Source organism: Aquarana catesbeiana, linkage group LG01 (genome assembly GCF_042186555.1).
Source record: "Aquarana catesbeiana isolate 2022-GZ linkage group LG01, ASM4218655v1, whole genome shotgun sequence".
Lineage (NCBI taxonomy): Eukaryota > Metazoa > Chordata > Amphibia > Anura > Ranidae > Aquarana > Aquarana catesbeiana.
Genome location: NC_133324.1, coordinates 59,296,211 through 59,317,085, shown reverse-complemented (window position 1 = coordinate 59,317,085; position 20,875 = coordinate 59,296,211). Strand labels below are relative to the sequence as shown.

The 20,875-nt window shown below is 44.5% G+C and overlaps 1 protein-coding gene across 2 annotated transcripts in view; it reads right to left on the bottom strand.

Annotated features, from left to right (window-relative positions):
* Positions 1-20,875, bottom strand: part of LOXHD1 (lipoxygenase homology PLAT domains 1) — a 359,211-nt gene that overhangs the window by 36,190 nt on the left and 302,146 nt on the right. For both annotated transcript variants that reach the window (XM_073619032.1, XM_073619042.1), the window contains exons 37-41: positions 17,246-17,384; positions 13,874-14,082; positions 12,959-13,144; positions 9,789-9,916; positions 7,049-7,166 (exon numbers count right to left, since the gene is read on the bottom strand). In XM_073619032.1, the coding sequence (XP_073475133.1) occupies positions 7,049-7,166; positions 9,789-9,916; positions 12,959-13,144; positions 13,874-14,082; positions 17,246-17,384 (780 nt within the window). The remainder of the gene's footprint in view (positions 1-7,048; positions 7,167-9,788; positions 9,917-12,958; positions 13,145-13,873; positions 14,083-17,245; positions 17,385-20,875) is intronic.

Genomic DNA, 20,875 nt, shown 5'->3' with positions numbered 1-20,875 from the left:
TGTAGCAGTTCACAATGTGTGAAGTAGGTTGATGAAGCAATGGATCTAGAAGGCGGCTGCTATCCCCAGAGATGCTGGCTCTGTGATATGTAAAAGAGGGTAAAGAAGGGAAGCGCCACCTGAGTGCAGTATTAGTGAATACTTTTAATGACACAAAGTTTAAAAACACTTACAAAAGACATAAATAAAAAGGGCTCATCTGTAGATGGATGATCCTGGTAGGTTCCTGGTGGGGATGATCCTGGTGAGTTCAGGCCTATTGAAGGAGCAGCTGCTCCGAGCGCGTAGCCTATCCACAGACTCCCTCACAGCTAGTATCCTCCCTCCATGCGAGCCCTCCCCTTGGAATGTACCCGGAAGCCGGAAGCTGCTGAACAGCCCGTGATGTCACGCACACCTTCTGTGCGCTCCATGCCGGCCCCAGCCTCCCCCTGATGGCCACAGGACGAACCATCTGCTGAAAAGCTTCTCTAACAGCCTTACATCGCTGATACAACACCCAGACTGGAGCTCGAGGAACTCACCAGGATCATCCCCACCAGGAACCTACCACCTTACCCTCTGAAAGCGAGGCTTGAACCGCTCATTGAGCGCAGCATGGAAGGGACAACGTCAATGGCGGTGCAGAGGACGGTCTATGTGGACAGCTTTACCCCAGAAGCCTGCATACATTGATGTGCCTATTTTAATCATCAACCATGCGAGTTTCAAAATGTTGGACCTTCATTAAATGCAGGGGCGTAACTAGAAATCACAGAGCCCCATAGCAAAATGTTATATGGCCCCCCCCCCCACAAAAAAATGGCGGGGCCTAAATTAAATAGTGGGCATGGCTTAAAGGGCGTGGCTCAAAGGGGGTGTGGTTCTAGTCTGAGCTGAATGAGGGATGGAGGAAGGAAGGAAGGAAGGAAGGAAGGAAGGAAGGAAGGAAAGAAAGAAAGAAAGAAAGAAAGAAAGAAAGAAAGAAAGAAAGAAAGAAAGAAAGAAAGAAAGAAAGAAAGAAAGAAAGAAAGGAAAGAAAGAAAGGAGAGAGAAGGGATGGAGGGACAACAGGCTCAGATCCTACACCACAATAGCAATATATGTACTCCAGAAAGTTTAACAATCAACAGATAAAAATACTCCAAACACCTGGTGTTAGCGCTTCAATCATCCTCACCTGGCCCAATGCAGAGTAACCAGTGCCCAATGTGGCCTATCTATTCCCAATGCAGCGTGGCCTGCCCGTGCCCAATACAGCCTCACCTGTGCCCAATACTGCCTCACCTGTGCCCACTTGTGCCCAATGCAGTGTGGCCTGTGCCCAATGCAGCATTGTCCAGTGCCCAATACAGCCTCACCTGTGCCCAATGCAGTCTCACCTGTGCCCAATGCAGTGTGGCCTGTGCCAATTCAGCGTGTCCAGTGCCCAATGCAGCATGTCCAGTGCCCAATGCAGCATAACCTGTGCCCAATGCAGCGTGTCCAGTGCCCAATGCAGCGTGACCTGCCCGTGCCCAGTGCAGCGTGTCCAGTGCCCAATGCAGCCTCACCTGTGCCCAATGTGGCCTGCCTGTTCCCAATGCTGCGCGGCCTGCCCATGCCCAATACAGCCTCACCTGTGCCCAATGCAGCGTGACCCGTGCCCAGTACAGCCTCACCTGTGCCCACCTGTGTCCAATGCAGCCTCACCTGTGCCCAATACTGCCTCACCTGTGCCCAATGCAGCGTGACCTGTGCCCAATACAGCCTCACCTGTGCCCACCTGTGCCCAATGCAGCCTCACCTATGCCCAATAATGCCTCACCTGTGCCCACCTGTGTCCAATGCAGCCTTGCCTGTGCCCACCTGTGCCCAATGCAGCATGACCCGTGCACAATGCAGCCTCACCTGTGCAGAGGAAGAGGCGAGCCAGTGGCGGAACTACCGGGGAGGATGAGGAATGCATACTGCAGCCCTCAAATGGCTGTTGGCGAGCGTGAGGCTTCCTCAGAGTGGAGGGGGGGAGGCGAGCACCGCCCGCACGGTCCCCCAGCCAGGGGAAGTGAGGAGAGGAAGAGGCAAGCTGTCCGTACGAGCAGAGAGCTGTAATAGCTTTCATTTGAATTTCCTGTGTTCCCGGGGCTCACCGTCACATAGTCCCACCTCTTGGCCCGGCGCCTTTGATGACGTCACATGTCCCGCATTGGACCGGTGTTCTGTCTATCAAAGGCGCTGGGCCAAGAGGTGGGACTATGTGACGGTGAGCCCCGGGAACACAGGAAATTCTAATGAAAGCTATTACAGCGGACTGTCTCGCTCTCTGCTCGTAGACAGCTTGCCTCTTCCTCTCCTCACTTCCCCTGGCTGGGGAACCGTGCGGGTGGTGCTCGCCCCCCACAGTATGCATTCCTCATCCTCCCCATGGGCCCCCCTGGCTGCGGGCCCCATACCGCCTGCATGGGTCGCTATGGTGGTAGTTCCGCCACTGATTAAATGTACCCATATTGCTACACTTAGAGGCACCTCTCTTCTCTTTTATACTCAGTTGTGACATGATGCTACTTGTATATCAAGACATCGCTTGTATATCAAGTCAAAATTTATTTGAAAATTTTGCTTATCTTGCACAACGCTCTCAAACCAAGTTACTTTCAAACCAAGGTTTTACTGTATACAAAATAAATACCAAAAAATAATATTTCACCCTAAAAATACACATGAAAAAGCTGCAACCATTAGCAAGTGACCTCAACACTTTAAAACAAATAATGATAATAAAAGAATGGTCCCCTAATTCAAGGAGATATGCAGCAAAAAAAATAAAATGCAGTAATATGCGATAATGTTGTGAAACAATAATAAAGTGTGCTAATTCAAAAAGGTATGCAGCAAAAAAAAAAAATAGACAAATATCCAAAAATGACTATCCCTAATTTAAAAAAAAAAAGCAGTTACAAAGTTAGATAGTAGGTGAGGTTGAAAAAAGACACAAGTCCATCCTATGTGTGTGATTATGTGTCAGTATTACATTATATATCCCTGTATGTTGCGGTCGTTCAGGTGATTATCTAATAGTTTCTTGAAACTATCGATGCTCCCCGCTGAGACCACCGCCTGTGGAAGGGAATTCCACATGCTTACAGTAAAGAACCCTCTATGTAGTTTAAGGTTAAACCTCTTTTCTTCTAATTTTAATGAGTCGTCACGAGTCTTGTTAAACTCCCTTCTGCGAAAAAGTTTTCTCCCTATTGTGGGGTCACCAGTACGGTATTTATAAATTGAAATCATATCCCCTCTCAAGCATCTCTTCTCCAGAGAGAATAAGTTCAGTGCTCGCAACCTTTCCTCATAACTAAGATCCTCCAGACCCTTTATTAGCTTTGCTGCCCTTCTTTGTACTCGCTCCATTTCCAGTACATCCTTCCTGAGGACTGGTGCCCAGAACTGGACAGCATACTCCAGGTGCGGCCGGACCAGAGTCTTGTAGAGCTGGAGAATTATTTTATCTCTGGAGTTAATCCCCTTTTTAATGCATGCCAATATTCTGTTTGCTTTGTTAGCAGCAGATTGGCATTGCATGCTATTGCTGAGCCTATCATCTACTAGGACCCCCAGGTCCTTTTCCATCCTATATAGCAGTAATATGCGATAATATGTGAAACAGTGATAAAGTGAGCTAATTCAAGAAGCTATGCAGCAAAAATAGACAAATATGCATAAATCCTTGATTAAAAAAAAAAAAAAAAAAGATAATATATGGAACAGTGTTTCACATATTATAATATTAATATCGCATATTATCGCATATTACTGCTTTTTTCAAATGTATTGTTTCACAACATTATCGCACATTATCACATATTACTGCATTTTTGTCTTTTTTTGCTGCATAGCTCCTTGAATGTGGTGTCTTAGTTCTTTTAATCTTTTTCCACTAATTCTGGCAGTTCTGGGAACACCACACTTTCTTTTCTTAGATGACAATTCTTCTTCACAATGAATGAGAGTTGTATCTATGGAGGAAGACTTGGTGGTCACCCAGGCTGCTCCCTTTATTTGAACTACAAAGAGGTCTTCCTCTCTTCCAGTGGAGTCGCTACAGGCCCCCTCGGTTATTCCTTGACCCCCCCCCCTCGTGTGCCCTCTCGCTAAATTAGGGCAGTGGCAGAACTACCAGGGTCACAGCGAACTCTCCCAAGTCCTGGCCCCTGCCTACTCCACTCCTCCTCTCTGCTAGATGCAGGGCAGAGAGAGCAGGATTGCCTTCCTCGGACTCGTAGACTGGCACAGCACAGATGAAGATCATCACTGTGGAGGGTAGGGCAAGCAAAATCGAGGCTGCTTTTAGCTTTATGATGTCTGATTAATGTACCGGCCCTGCCCTCTAGAGACACATGATCTGTCCGCAGTCTGATTATCTCTTGTGCCATGTTCACAGTCTCTGGTTATCTTGTGTGCCATGTCTACAGTCTCTGATTGTCTCTTGTGCTATGTCTGCCGTCTCTGATTGTCTCTTGTGCCATGTCTGCAGTCTGATTGACTCTTGTGCCACGTTCACAGTCTCCGGGCATCTCGTGTGCCACGCCTGCTGTCTCTGATCGTCTTGTGCCATGTCTGCAGTCTCTGACTGTCTCTTGTGCCACGTCCGCAAAAGCTTGTCTTTTACAGTGAGGGAAAAAAGTATTTGATCCCCTGCTGATTTTATACGTTTGCCCACTGACAAAGAAATGATAAGTCTATAATTTTAATGGTAAGTTTATTTTAACAGTGAGAGACAGAATAACAACAAAAATATCCAGAAAAACGCATTTCAAAAAAGTTATAAATTGATTTGCATTTTAATGAGTGAAATAGGTATCTGACCCCTTCGCAAAACATGACTTGTACTTGGTGGTAATACCCTTGTTGGCTATCACAGAGGTCAGACAGTTCTTGCAGTTGGCCACCAGGTCTGCACACATCGCAAGAGGGATTTTGTCCCACTCCTTTTTGCAGATCCTCTCCAAGTCATTAAGGTTTTGAGGCTGACGTTTAGTAACTCGAACTTTCAGCTCCCTCCACATATTTTCAATGGGATTAAGGTCTGGAGCCTGGCTAGGCTACTCAAGGACCTTAATGTGCTTCTTCTTGAGCCACTCCTTTGTTGCCTTGGCCGTGTGTTTTGGGTCATTGTCATGCTGGACCCATCCACGACCCATTTTTAATGCCCTGGCTGAGGAAAGGAGGTTCTCACCCAAGATTTTATGGTACATGGCCCCGTCTATTGTCCCTTTGATGCAGTGAAGTTGTCCTGTCCACTTAGCATCAAACCAGCCCAAAGCATAATGTTTCCACCTCCATGTTTGATAGTGGGGATGGTGCTCTTGGGGTCATAGGCAGCATTCCTCCTCCTGCAAACAGGGCGGGTTGAGTTGATGCCAAAGAGCTTGATTTTGGTCTCATCTGACCACAACACTTTCACCCAGTTCTCCTCTGAATCATTCAGATGTTCATTAGCAATCTTCAGACGATCCTGTACATGTGCTTTTTTGAGCAGAGGGACCTTACGGCGCTACAGGATTTCAGTCCTTCAAGGCGTAGTGTGTTACCAATTGTTTTCTTGGTGACTATGGTCCCAGCTGCCTTGAGATCATTACCAAGATTCTCCCGTGCAGTTCTGGGCTGATTCCTCACTGTTAATGATCATTGAAACTCCCCGAGGTGAGATTCTGCATGGAGCACCAGACCGAGAGAGATTGGCAGTTATTTTGTGTGCCTGGCTATGGTCTTGTAGCCCATTCCAGCCTTTTGTAGGTCTACAATCTTGTCCCTGACATCCTTGGACAGCTCTTTGGTCTTGGCCATGGTGGAGAGATTGGAATCTGATTGATTGCTTCTGTGTACAGGTGTTTTTTATACAGGTAACAAGCTGAGATTAGGAGCACTTCCTTTAAGAGAGTGCTCCTAATCTCAGCTCTTTACCTGTAAAGAAGACACCTGGGAGCCAGAAATTATGCTGATTGATAAGGGATCAAATACTTATTTCACTCAATAAAATGCAAATCAATTTTTAACTTTTTTGAAATGTGTTTTTCTGGAAATTTTTGTTGTTATTCTGTCTTTCACTGTTAAAATAGACCTACCATTAAAATTATAGACTGATTATTTCTATGTCAGTGAGCAAACGTACAAAATCAGCAGGAGATCAAATACTTTTTTTTCCCTCAATGTAAGTGTTAGGTTAGTATATTAAAAAGGTATCATTGCATACTGCATTAATCTCATATTTTCTAGTCTTATTTATATGTACTTATTTAGTTTTTTTCTGTTTTATGATTAAGCGGTGAAAATTATTAGTGCCCCACCTAGCTTTGACTGTGATATCCTATGTGCGCCCCCCTATGTATTGTTCCTAGAGTCTTTTCATTGTTATTACAGGGCGGGAGGTAAATTAGAGGTTTACAGAAGATAGCATGTAGGGAGATAAGACTGCTTGCATTCCTAATTCAGGCCACAGTAAGTGACAAGGACACAGCACCTCTGGCAAGATCATTTTTTTTTTTTACTGTACTTGATGTTGTAAGCTTGAAAAATGAAAACGTATACAGTCACCATATCTAAGGGATGGTAAGCGGGCAAAACATTACAATTTTTATTCTTGGGTTTAGACATCCTTTAAGTTTTGGACTGGGGAAGGTTTTGAACAAGGGCAACAAGTGAGGGGAAATCTCCCCAATGGGAATTCAGCTGGTAATTACAACCAGAAGCTTACAATCCATCCCCAATGGTACCCCACACCAGCTTATTTTTCACTTCCCTGCTCCCGCCCAACACCTTCAGTCTTCTGTACTTTTGGGTATGAGGAAGCATGTGCTCACCCCCCTGCTCCCACACAACAGTGCCTGTGCTTGTTTAATGGCTGTTCATGCACCAGCGCGGTCACATGGAGTCAGGGAGATTCCCTGTGTAAGCTCTGATTGGGATCAACTTGGATCTTCAACAAGGCATCTTGTTCCCGGAGAAGCGAAGAGAAGGAAAGTATAAACTGTGGCAAGGGTCTGTTCACTTTAACGTAAACGCAGGCAGCATTAAAACGCTTATTTGTTACCTTATCAAGATACCACTCAGGACGGCTCCCTTTCCCATCTATCCAGACCCTCATCTTCTTGAAGGGTGCAATATCAGCAATTTCCATTACAAACGTGTCTTTCTGACCTCTCTCAAACCTGAAAGTGACATGGGCAATGAAGTTTAAAGAAAACCTACCATCTATTTGCATATAAATAAACAATTATATTGTGCAAATGGCAAAAACAGTTAATGCAAATGAGCAAGTTAATGCATAGGATAGTGTCAGGGATCCTGTGCAGCAAATGCTCATTCTTATGCGCATGAGCAGGAACTGAGCATAGAAGCCTAACAAGGCAAGGACTAGAATGCGCACGCGGGTGAGCAATGGCGCATACGTGCGGACATGTAGGCGTGCGCACGCACTCAAAGGGCCACCCCTCAGTGTCCATCAGTGCCACCCCTCAGTGTCCATCAGTGCCACCCATCAGTGTCCATCAGTGCCACCTACCAGTGCCCATTCGTGCCCATCAGTGACCACCTACCAGTGCCCACCCGTGCCACCTATCAATTCCACCCATAAGTACCCATCAGTGCAACCTTACAGTGCCCATCAGTGCCGCCTATGAGTGCCCATCAGTGCCGCCTATCAATAATATTAAGAGGGAGAAGAATGAGGGAAAATGTGGGACTTTATATGAGGTATAGGGGTGCCGCTCAGGTTTTTGCAAATGGCAAAAACAGTTAATGCAAATGAGCAAGTTAATGCATAGGATAGTGTCAGGGATCCTGTGCAGCAAATGCTCATTTTTATGCGCATGAGCAGGAACTGAGCATAGAAGCCTAACAAGGCAAGGACTAGAATGCGCACGCGGGTGAGCAATGGCGCATACGTGCGGACATGTAGGCGTGCGCACGCACTCAAAGGGCCACCCCTCAGTGTCCATCAGTGCCACCCCTCAGTGTCCATCAGTGCCACCCATCAGTGTCCATCAGTGCCACCTACCAGTGCCCATTCATGCCCATCAGTGACCACCTACCAGTGCCCACCCGTGCCACCTATCAATTCCACCCATAAGTACCCATCAGTGCAACCTTACAGTGCCCATCAGTGCCGCCTATGAGTGCCCATCAGTGCCGCCTATCAATGCTGCATACCAGTGCCACCTATCAGTGCCCATCAGTGCTGCCTATCAGTGCCCATCAGTGCCGCCTATGTGTTGTCACATGAAAAGATATAATAAAATATTTACAAAAATGTGAGGGGTGTACTCACTTTTGTGAGATACTGTATATGGACCTAACCGTACAACGATGTGGTGTTTGCAGTGAACATGCAGTGTTACACATATGAGTAAGTATGTTAATTCATTTAATTGTAAGGCACTTATTCATTTTAAAGCGCAGCAGGTTGTTGATACTACAATTATTCACATATAGTCTAGACAGTCAAATTATACACTTGCTCAGTATGCATCTATCATGTTCCTAGGAAATAGTAAATTAGAGAGTTTGTGCTTTGCTCCTTTTTGTAATATGTCTTTTTTAAAGCAGAGTGATGATTTTATCAATGTGCTGCTGCTCATTCATTGTCCAGCCTGGGGTGGGTCCTGGACCAGGCAGTGTCACTTATCTGCAGTACAGTGTGCTTGAAGGCCCAAGACCCATCTCACATGTTTTTTTTTTTGTCTTTCTATAGTCCTGTACTCCCCTGTATGTTATGATTTGTAAATTATTTTTGCATGGGAATGCCTCCAGCTAGAAAATGCCACCTGAAGGGCATTAAATGCTTTCTGCCCCTACACTGCAGTGCTCTGTACTGATATAGCCGACTAACTGCCACACCGTTCAGCACATGCATAGCTCCCCACTGTCCCTGATTTTGAGGGACTGTCCCTGATTTGGAGCAATGTCCCTCTGTCCCTCATTCCTCCTCATTTGTCCCTCATTTTGGTCTGATCTATATAGATGTATATAAAATGCACTTTTTATCTATTAAAAAGTGTTTTCCAGCACTGAAACTTTCATCTGATTTCTAAATTCCTGCATTTGTAAATTCCCAAAGCCAATATAAAGAAATAGTAGTGGGAAAAAAAAAAGAACTTGTGGGCTTAACCAATCTTGTTTTTTGTACAATTCTCCTTTAAGGGGGCGTGGCAAGGGGTATGACCTATGCCTGCATACTTTTGCTGATAGGTGTCCCTCATTCCCATCTCAAAAAGTTGAGAGGTATGCACATGTCTGACCAGTTCTGTTACCGTGTCTTCATCATTAGCACAGTTATTCTTCCTGGCTTAACTTCATCAGCTCTGCATAGCTTCTAGTAGCAATGGTGGCATCCTGTCTGGCACTGCCCATGCACTACAATAGCCTGGGTGTGGTGTTGAGCCAGGAAAAGTCACAAGTATATCCTTCTGATACATCAGCAGACAAATAACAAGGACAAAATCCCCCTTCCCAATAGTCTTCTCGATTTCTTTGTAGCTTTTCAACCTGCAGCTGCTTCAACAGTCACATGCTGAGAGGTATTGCTATATTATACCAATCCAGCAAGGAGATAAACATGCCAGGATAGTGCTAGGAAGCCCAGCTTCCATAAAATAGGCACAATATATGCTGGACCATGGCCTGTTAGAGAAAGTCAATTCAATTATTTTCTGGGTTTTACAACCTACATACAGATGAACCCAGACACATTTTGGTCACCCACCACCTCCAATTATATATTTGTTATCTTCTGGGATTTAGCAGCTTTGTTGAAATTAAGTTAAGTCATATACCTGTCTCCACATTTTGGCAACAGCATGTCATCGGTGCTCCCACTGGCCCCGTAACATATCATGTAAATATTGGCATCGGTACCTCCATTGGGAACATCACCAGTGACCACTGTGACTTCATGGAGAACCTAGAAGATTCAAAAGGCAACACTTCTGTATTAGAATAAATTCACTTACAGTATTCCTTGCATATATATACATTTTTTTGCAAATACGGAAAAATCTAATGTTCTCAGGTAATATGCTCTGCAAGTCGAATGTGTGAATGGGGAGAATACCACATTATGTCCACTAGGTGGCACGGATGGTACAAGACTCCAGAAGGAACGCTCAGAATGCGTTGCTTGGCCTTTAGTAGATACCATTTCGGGGACAAATGCAGTCGACTGTTGGCTCATTCACTCCACCCTCATTCTTCTCAGACTTTTATACCTAGTATTAGAACCCCTTCAGGTGACTGGACCTTGATTCGTTCTCGGCTGCATGAGACCTTTTGAAACTGTTTCTCAGCTTTGTACTATTTTCTCCTTCTAGTTCAAAAGTTCCTTCCTCTTCATTTGCAGACTACTATAACAGCAGACAACTATATCCAGGATACTGCCTTACTGACAATGGACGCCAACATTAGGGACATGTTGGACAGCCCTTGCTCCAAGGAGGAGCTCCTTGCTGCTATTACAGCTACGCCTGCCCCTAAATGTCCTGTCCCAAATGGCTTTTCCCCGAAGTTTTACAAGACCTTCAGGGATGTTTTAGCCCCTTTCTTACTGCAAGTTTTCAACTCTATATCTGTGGACATCTCCTTTCCTGCTCAAACTCTCAAGGCATATATCTCTTTGCTCCCCAAACCGGACAAAGACTTGCATCTTTGCTCCAGATATCATCCTATCTCCTTAATTGGTGTGGACATAAAAATATATGCCAAAATGATTGTCTCACGCCTCAAGCCTCTCCTATCCGACCTGATACATACTGACCAAGTTGGATTTGTGCAAGGACAGGAGGCCCGAAACAATACCCTGAAAAATCTACTGATAATGGGCAATGCTCAGTCTGCTGGTCTCCCTGTTTGCCTGTCTATGCCGTTATACAGGGTGAGTTGGCTGTTTCTGACCCAAACGTTGTCCCAACTTGGTATGGGCCCCGTGATGCAACAGCGGATAATAGCTCCTTATACCAAATCGTAGAATAAATGGCGCTCTATCCTCTGGATTCTCAATCGCTAATGTTACCCAACAAAGGAGTCCTTTATCCCTGCTTCTTTATTTCTTGGTCATGGAGCATTTGGCCGCTGCCTTAGGTAATAATCCCTCTATCACAGGGGTTCCTATTGGCACGCAAGAGGTGAAACTAGCAGATGATTTGCTGTTATATGTCACCAACCTGCATATAACCCTGCCTTCTATTTTGCAGTAATTTTAATGCCACAGTGAATTTAGCAATTTTAAAGTTAATACCACCAAATCTAAAATTCTGAACGTTTATTTGCCCTCCTCTGCGGTGCACTGTAATAGGGACAACATCTTCTTTAAATTTTGTTCTGCCTCTCTGAGAGTGGTAGTAATAGGTTTATTTTTAACTATCTATGTATGCCTATAATAAGGCTTACCTATTGGTACAGTAAAAGTCCCCTAAACGTGCACCGTTTAGGAGATATTTACTTTAGCAGCAGCTTGTGATGTCACCGGTGCATGCACTCTGAAGTAACGGCATACCCATGATGATTCTTCAGAACTCTGTGCTGTGGCTCCTGTGCGCTTGCACAGAAGTAACGTAATCGTGGCTCGGCCATTCATACGGCCGAAGCCCACAAACCCAGAAGGAAGACTGGGTGAAGATGGAAGTGCCATGACCCGTGACAATGCGCCACTGGAGGGGTTTGTTTTCAGGTAAGTTTGTCATAATGTGCTTCAATGCGCTGAATACTAGCACATTATGACTTAAACTGCCTGGGAGTCCATTTTTTTTTTTTTTTGGTGCAGTTTACTACTGCTTTAAATATCTCAGTATCAGAATTCCTTCTGACTCGTCTTTGCTCTATTCTGAGAATTATACACCTCTTCTCCAACGTACCTTGCAGGACCTGAAGAGGTATGACCGTGCCTCTTACTGTTGGTTTGGCAGGATCTGCAGCTGCTCTCGCCCCTGCCTTGCTAATAGGCTGACATCGGCGGCTGGTCGGGAGACATGACAGAATTCACACAGGCTGCTAACTATCCTGCGGTCTGTGACAGGGCTCACCTCCTGCTGAGCCATGAGAGACTACATAGGCCGCAGGGGAGGCAGAGATTAAAATGGGCACTGTGCAGGGAAGACTGTGATTGGAGGGGGGAGGGGGGGTTGGGTGCATGACTGCAGGGAGGACTGTGATGTGGGAGAGCATGACTGCAGGGAGGACTGTGATGTGATGGGGGCATGACTGCCTGGAGGACTGTGATGGGAGTATGACTGCAGGGAGGACTCTGATGGGAGCCTGACTGCAGGGAGGACTGTGATGGGAGCCTAACTACAGGGAGGATTGTGATGGGGAGCCATGAATGCAGGGAAGACTGTGATGTGATGGGGCCATGACTGCAGGGAGGACTGTGATGTGATGGGGGCATGACTGCAGGAAAGACTGTGATGGGGGGTCATGACTGCAGGGAAGACTGTGATGGGGAGCCATGACTGCAGGGAGGACTTTGATGGGGGCAATGACTGCAAGGGGCACTGTGATGTGGAGGTGGGGCAGTAACTGCAAGGGGCACTGCTATATAAAGTGGGACCCTTTATATCACAGTGCTCCTTTACAGTGCAGTGCAGGGGTTATGAGACTCTGTGAACCACCCCTCTTCCCCATACGCCCCCCCCCCCCCCCAGACCCTGAAAAAATTCAGCAGAAGTGGTCCCTGATGCCAAAAAGGTTGGGCACCATTGCCATAGAGCACCTGTGGAGAGATCTCAAAACAGCAGTTAGAAAGATCTGAAAGACCTAAAAACAGTTGGCGAAAGAAGAGTGGTCCAAAATTCCAGTAGAGAGATGTAAGAAACTCATTGATGGTTACAGGAAGCAGTTGATTTCAGTTATTTTTTCCAAGGGATGTACTACCAAATAGGTCTTATAAAACATACAGTATATGGACAAATTGCTAATGAGAAAAGCAAATATAGCTTGTGTGGTTTCTTGGTACCTTTTGGCCAATGGTGATGGCGGTTGCATCCAACATATTAAAGACGCGAGTACTGAGACCGTCTCCTCTGTCTTTGGCAAACCAACATTTACAAGTAAAGGTGTACATGACCCCTTTGGTAGGCACATTGAGTTGTATTTCTTCCACCAGCCAGCAGCTCTCTGGAGTAGCCCCATCATGGCCTAGCTGTAAAGAGAAGTGCAACAAACATGAAACTGCAGCTATGTAAAGAAAATACCCCCCCCCAATCTTTTATTGGAAGAATTTTAGCAAGTTGCACTGCAAATTCTTGCATGCTCTGTTCTGGCGATATAAAAGAGAAACCTTTAAACCTACGGATTATTGTTTTTTTTTTTTTTGGAGGCACATTGAGGTTCCAATGGCCCCAAGGAGCGTTGGAAATAACCACATCGCTGACCAGAAATCTGAAACTTTCTGAAGTGGGTCCAATGATGACGATTCTCTGGGCACTGCAGCTCTTGAAAATTGTTAAGACCCATAGCACAGGTGACTAGACAGGTAACTAAAATATCACTTTGTTATATTTTAATCAAGTGGCATTGTTTCTAAACAAAGACACACTTTAAGTTTCAGGGCCATTAGGAGTATAGTGTAAAAACACTTGAGTGCTCACATTTCTGCCCTTTTTTAGGCTTTTTGGATGGGTCAGGTACAAGGGAATGAGTTCTGGCATCAGCTGGGGTTCCAAGTTCATCAAAAGATGAAAAGATTAGTGTGTTACCGCAATGTATGGCTCAATAAGTGAAGTACAAAGTGGGTAGGTTGTGCACCCTGTGTGCATCTCAAGGGTTAGTTTTAAATTGTGGGCAGAGTATACCTTAGGCCCAAAGACATTGCTCTTTTTTTAGAAACAGTTAAGGGAAGGAAAGATAAATAATAATCAGGATCTCTCACCTCCATCCTCTTAATCTCTCCCACATCTAAACCTACGACTGAGAACTTCTCGACGGACCCTGGAGCAAAGCTTTTCTTTCCCTTGGGGAGGTCCAGCCAGAGCCTGTCTGTCCTTATCTTCTGAGGGCCCATAATGATGATGTAGGCTCGGGCTTCGGTGCCACCATCACGCTCCTGGCCTGTGGTGATGGTGATGTGATAGGGAATCACTGGAACAAGAGTCACAATGTTATTAAAGAATAGCTCCAGATATATATATATATATATATATATATATATATATACTGTATTGCATTTTTTTCTTTTTTTCATACATTTTACCATATTACATGAATTAATAGGACATCCAAGTAGCTCAGGCCTAAACAACTGCATCCTGCCATCCTCTATACTCAGTATTTATCAAGGGCTCCAGTGGAGCAATGGAGCAGTGCAGAAGAGCAGCAAAGGTGAATATCAGCTGAATGGGCAGAAAACCTATTGTTTTGAATCAGAGAGGCTCTGTCTACTAGACATTCAGTGAGTTTTTTTTTAAATAGTAATAACCCAATTATTTACATCAAAGTAAATCTGTCACAAACTTGGGCAATTTAAACTGAGCATATGCGGAAAAAGTGCAAAGACTTTGCGGTCTTCAGTGAAAACCACATGTCAAAATGATTTGCAGACAACTAAATATGAGTTTTCTTGCAAAAGTTAGACTTGGCACCACTCCCCCCCACCCACCCCTCCCCGAGTCTCCCTATTGGTCCATTAATGTGATGGATTAATCACTCAATTGCCCAAATTTGTCTTCATTTTACTTTAAGTCTTAGATTACAAGCGTTTCAGCATCTATGAGAATAGTGCGTACAGTGAGCTATTGCAAAGCATTGGTGACGTTTTTGGCAATCTTTGAGAAGCTTTGTTAAAGCCTTTAAAGACTTCTTCAGGTCCAGTTTGGGAATGTTTATCATAAATCATAAAAGAAGTGCTGATTGTAACTGAGGCCTGCTAGCAACTTATTAACAGAGAAAAAGGCTGTGGGAACCCAACTATTGGTTGGACCCAATGCTCAACCTAAAAAAAGGGTGGGTGTCACCACATACAGCAAATATTCACAACAATACAAAAGAAAATTTGTGGGAAAAGACACCACATTGGAGCTACTAAGCGACTTAAATGGATTATATCATTTGAGTCACTCAGTAGCTCCATGCCCACTAGCAACTTGTTTAAAGCGACAACACTCTCATTAAGATCTGTGTTTTACATTTGCAGACTGAAGTTGAAGGGTACTTTAAGGCCCGGTTCACAATGGGTACTTTAAGGCCCGGTTCACATGCGCTACGACTTTGAGAGCACATGTTGCATGACATTTGAAAATCAATGGTTCCCTCTGTCAGCCTTCTGACTTTTGAAAAGGTTCCTGCACTACTTTGGTCCGACTTGGGTGCGATTTCACCCCGTAGAAAATAATGAAAGTCGCATCCAAGTTGGATCTTCATATTAACTGATGCGACTTGTGACATGCGATGTGTACCCGCTCCTGTAGCCCCTCCTGTTGTGTTTTGTGGTGTGGGCAATGTTAGCAATGCAAAATTTATTAAAAAAAAAAAAAAACGGCGTGGGCCCCCCCCCCCCCCAAATCCATACCAGATCCTTTATCCGAGCTTGCAGCCCGGCAGGTCAGGAAAGGTGGAGGATGAGTGAGTGCCCCCATTCCCCCCCTCTTGAACCATACCAGCCCACATACCCTCAACATGGGGGGGGTGCTTTGGGGCAGGGGGGGCTCTGTGGGCAGGGGGTTTATCAGCATCTGGAAGCCCCTAGATCCCGCCCCCCCTATATATAGTACCCTTACCCATTCACCCCAAAAAAAACAGGAGGTAGTTTTTGACAAGACCTTTATTATAAATTAATAATGTTACCCTTGGTAGCTCCAACATCAATCATGTCGTCTGCCGCCACTGACAACCCGATAATAAAAATAAAACACTCCTCCCCCGACTAAGGCTCCTGCTGTTCTGGCAGCTCCGGTGTCTGACAGTTCTTATATAACTATGGAGCATGGCCATCAGGTGATGTCACCCCCGCCCCCTTGTGGCATCATTGCCCCGAGCAGGATAGGTCCATGACATCACAAGGGGACAGGGTCTCTGGGTGACGTCAACTGATGGCCTTGCCTCATAGTTATATAAGAACTGTCAGACACCAGAGCGGCTAGAACGGTGGGAGCCTTCGTTGGGGAAGGAGCATTTTTTATTTATCGGGTCGGAGGTGAGGGCGGCAGTCATCATGATTGATGTTGGAGCTACCACGGGTGACATTATTAATTTATAATACATTTATAATAAAGGACTTAATAACTGCCTCTAGTTTTTTTTAGATCAAATATTTCTTTATTGAATTTTACATATTAGAAACATGGTGTACAAATGTCACATAAAGTCAGTTGTTCTGACTGGAGTTCAATGAACAGGTAGTAAGACGACACAGGTCTGTCATTACATTGGTTAAACATGAGCAAGCATAACAAAAACAAGCTTTAAGTGCTAACAATGTTGACTCCAGACAGGGGGGAGGGGCCTCCTGTATTTTTTACACTTTTTTTAGGGTGAATGGGTAGGGATACTATGTACCTCATACTCATTCACATGGGGGGCCGTGATCTGGGGGCCGCCTTGTTAAAGGGGGCTTCCAGATGCCGATAAGCCCCTGCCTGCAGACCCCCACAACTAAAGCACAGGGTTGTGGGGATGAGGCCCTTACCCCCATCAACATGGGGACAAGGTGCTTTGGGGTGGGGAGCAGAGCTCCCCCTGCCACAAAGCAGAACCCTCATGTTGAGGGCATGTGGCCTGGTATGGTTCAAGAGGGGGGGGGCTCTCGTTCGTCCCTCCCCCCCTTTCCAGATCTGCCGGGCTACATGCTTGTATAAAGGGTCTGGTATGGATTTTGGGGGGGGGGCCCACGCTGTTTGGATTTTGGTGGGGACCCCACGTTGTTTTTTTTAATTGTTATTTTGGCGTGGGTTTTCCCCTCAAGATCCATACCAGACCCAAAGGTATTGTTTTGATTGGTCAAAGGACAAGTCGCACTCATCTCAAAGTCAGATCAAAAATGGATTCCAGTTCATTAAAGTCGCATGGAAGTCAGATCAGTGTGAACTGGACCTAAAGGCTTTAACAAAGCTTGATTAATTACAGAGGATAATTCCCACACATGCTTTGCAGCTTTCCTGAACAACACAGCTCTGTGTGTGAAAAAAGTGTCCTATACTTTAGATTTACTGTCCTTTACTATATAAACCAATCATATCCATTGCTATATTTATTTTAGTGTATGGGGATGTTCTATTGGGCATTCAATAATATATAGGAATTAACTTACATTGCCCATCTTGTATGGAGCCATCTACACTGCTTTTATTCTTCAAGTTGGCATTGTTGTCCTGACTTTTGAGACTTAAAGCGGAGCCCCAAAAGCTTTTTGATGAGCTGCCCAAGCTTTGTCGCTCTCCGTCATAATCCTGAAAAAAAAAGACAGTTTGAGCTCCAGTGGGCCGAGGATACATATCATCTGTTTCATTATAACAGCAATAATCACCTCAAACCATGAACACTGTTGGTTCTGTTGCGGACAGTGACACATAAACATTTCTGCATTACGGCTCTCCACATTCTGGAACCTTCCTAAAACTTTTATTTAGCTTTCATGCAAATGCAGAGTCTGAACCTTCAACCAACTCACAGGTTTTTTTATTCTTCCTCCAAAATCACAACTTTTTTAATCCTCCAGGACTTTTCTCCGGCGGCTCCCTTTTATCTGACACTGCCTTCTACGTGCCATCAGGCATTCACCAACCCTCCAAGTATTTAAGCGCACCCTCAAAAGCCACCATTTCAGAAACATGTATTTCTCTAACTTTGTAATTCAACCTGATTTTTCCTGACATTTCTCATCAGTCATTGTTATCAGTAACACATCTACCACTGCCAAATCCCCCTTGGCTCTTGTGTCAAAAATTTTATCTTTTAGAGAGTAAGTTCTTCTCATCAAGATTTTATATTCCTAATGTTTTGTGCATTTAATAAGGTTACGGAAATATCTCCTTTATGCCTTACTTTATAAAATTCTGCAGACGTTGTTGCAGCTACAGTTGTGGGAAAAAAGTATTTGACCCCTTTCTGATTTTTTCTTTTTTTGCATATTTCTCACACTTAAATAACTCAGATCATTAAACTCATTTTATTATTACACCAAGATAACCAGAGTAAATACAAAATTCAGTTTTTAAATGATGGTTTCATTTATTAAGGCAAAAAAGCTGTCCAAACCTGTCTGACTTTATGTGAAAAAGTAATTGCCCCCTAAAGCTAATAACTGGTTATGCCACCCTTGGCGGCAACAACTTCAATCAAGCGTTTGTGATAACTGGCAATGAGTCTTTCCCATTGCTGTGGAGCAATTTTGGCCCACTCTGCTTTGCAGAATTGTTTTAATTCAGCCACATTGGAGTGTTTTCCAGTATGAACGGACTGTCTAAGGTCATGATACAGAATCTCAATTGGATTTAAGTCCGGGCTTTGACTAGGCCACTCCAAACCCTACATTTTGCTTTGTTTGAATCATTTGGAGGCCTTGCTGTGTTTCGGATCATTATCCTGCTGCATAACCCAAGTGCACTTGAGGTCACGAACTGATGGCCGGATTTTCTGGTAGAGCTCAGAATTCATGGTTCCATCAATTATGGTAAGTCGTCCAGGTCCTGAAGCTGCAAAGCAGCCCCAGACCATCACGCTACCACCACCATGTCTGACTGTTGGTATGATGTTCTTGTTATAAAATGCAGTATTCTTTTTATGCAAGATGTAACAGAACGCACACCTTTCCAAAAGTTAAATTTTTCATCAGTCCACAGAATATTTGTCTCAAAGTCTTGGGGATAATAAAAAGATATTTTTTGGTAAATGTGAGCTGAGCCTTTGTGTTCTTTTTGATCAGCAGTGGCACTGGCCTTGGAACTCTCCTATGGATGTCATTTTTGCCCAGTCTCTTTCTAATTGTTGAATCATGAACATTGATCTTAACTGAGTCAAGTGAGGCCTGCAGTTCTTTAGATGTTGTTCTGGGTTCTTTTATGACCTCCTGAATGAGTCATCGTGATGCTCTTGGAGTCATTTTTGTAGGCCGGCCACTCCTGAGAAGGTTCACCACTGTTCCTAGTTACCTCCATTTGTGGATAATGGCTCTCCCTGTGGTTCACTGGAGTTCCAAAGCCTTAGAAATGGCTTTGAAACCTTTCCTAGACCGATACATGTACATTACTTTGTTTCAAATCTGTTCTTGATTTATTTTAGATTGTGGCATGATGTGTGGCTTTTTGTGATCTGTTAGCGTGCTTCACTTTGTCAGACAGCTTCTGTTTATGTGATTTCTTGATTCAACAGGTCTGGCAGTAATCAGGCCTGGGTGTGGCAAGTGAAATTTAACTCAGCTTTCCAAAAAATTGTGGTTAATTACAGTTCACTCATGATTCAGCATGGGAGGGGGCAATTACTTTTTCACATAGGGCCAGGCAGGTTTGAACAGTTTTTTTCCCTTAATAAATGAAAAAATAATTTAAAAACTGCATCTTTGATTAACTGGGGTTATCTTTGTGTAATATTAAAATTTGTTTGATGATCTGAATCATTTAAGTGTGAGAAATATGCAAAAAAATAAAAAAATTAGGCAAATACTTTTTCACACAACTGTATTTTGGCTGCGAAGAGAGGATAGGGCCTCCTTACAGGTATATGTGACTGGCTTTTGTACTAGTAGCGATTCCTCTGTGGTCATAGAAATAAATCTCAGCATTTGAATAAGGAACGCTGAGTGGATCTCCTAGCAAGCTCCTTTGACCAATGGTATTGATGAGGCTGTAGAGAGGGTTGAGTGTTCATGTTCTCCTACACAGAATGGGTAGAGTACAGGAGGTGTGATCCCCATGACCTTGAGGCTTAAACTTTATAAACAAAGGGCCAGTTTACTGTCCTTCAGACTTTAGGGCGGCCAGTGAGAGCAAAAAATGCCCCAGCATCAGTGGAAGTAAACAATGCCTCAACCTTGGTGGTCAGAGAGAGTAAAAAATGACAGAGGGTCTGTGGTCAGAAGGAGGAGGCAGGGGCGTTGCTAGGTCTACAAAAGATCTGGGGCTAGAGCCCATAGCAGCGTAGTAAAGAAAGTCATACGCATGGGCAGGCATACACATGTATATACAGTAATATACGTGTGTGTGTGTGTGTGTGTGTGTGTGTGTGTGTGTATATATATATATATATATATATATATATATATATATATATATATATATATATATATATATATATATATATCCCCAGAGAGCCCCCCCACTTACATCAGGGTCCCCAGAGAGCCCACTTACATCAGGGTCCCCAGAGAGCCTCTTCCTTACATCAGAGTCCTCAGAGAGCCTCCCCCTTTTATCAGGGTACCCAGAGGGCCCCCCATTTACATCAGGGTTCCCAGAGAGCCCCCCTTACATTAGGGTCCCCAGAGAGCCTCCCCTCCCCATTGGGGACCCCTGCAGAGACTTGGGGCTATTGGCCCCAGATTCGGGGCTATAGCCCCATAAGCCACCCCCTAGCAACGCCCCTGGGAGGAGGTATGATGCCTCATCACCGGTATTAGAGGAATAGCGCCCCGTCGTTGGTATCAGTAGGAGGAATGGTATCCAAACTTTGGTGTCAGTGGGAGGGATAGTGTTCTATCGTTTATAAAAGTGAAAGGAATTATGATCCATTGTTGGTGTCAGTGGAAGGAATAGTGGCTCATCATTGGTGTCAGTGGGAGGAATAGCACACAAAATGCTATTTGGCCCACGGGCCACAATTTGGAGACCACTGTCTCACAATGAGAATCATTGTATTAGCAATTTGATTAATGCCACTAACCAAGGGATCCTGTTGGCCAGGCCCAGATGGAACACAAACTAATAATTTAATTTAAGTACCCAGC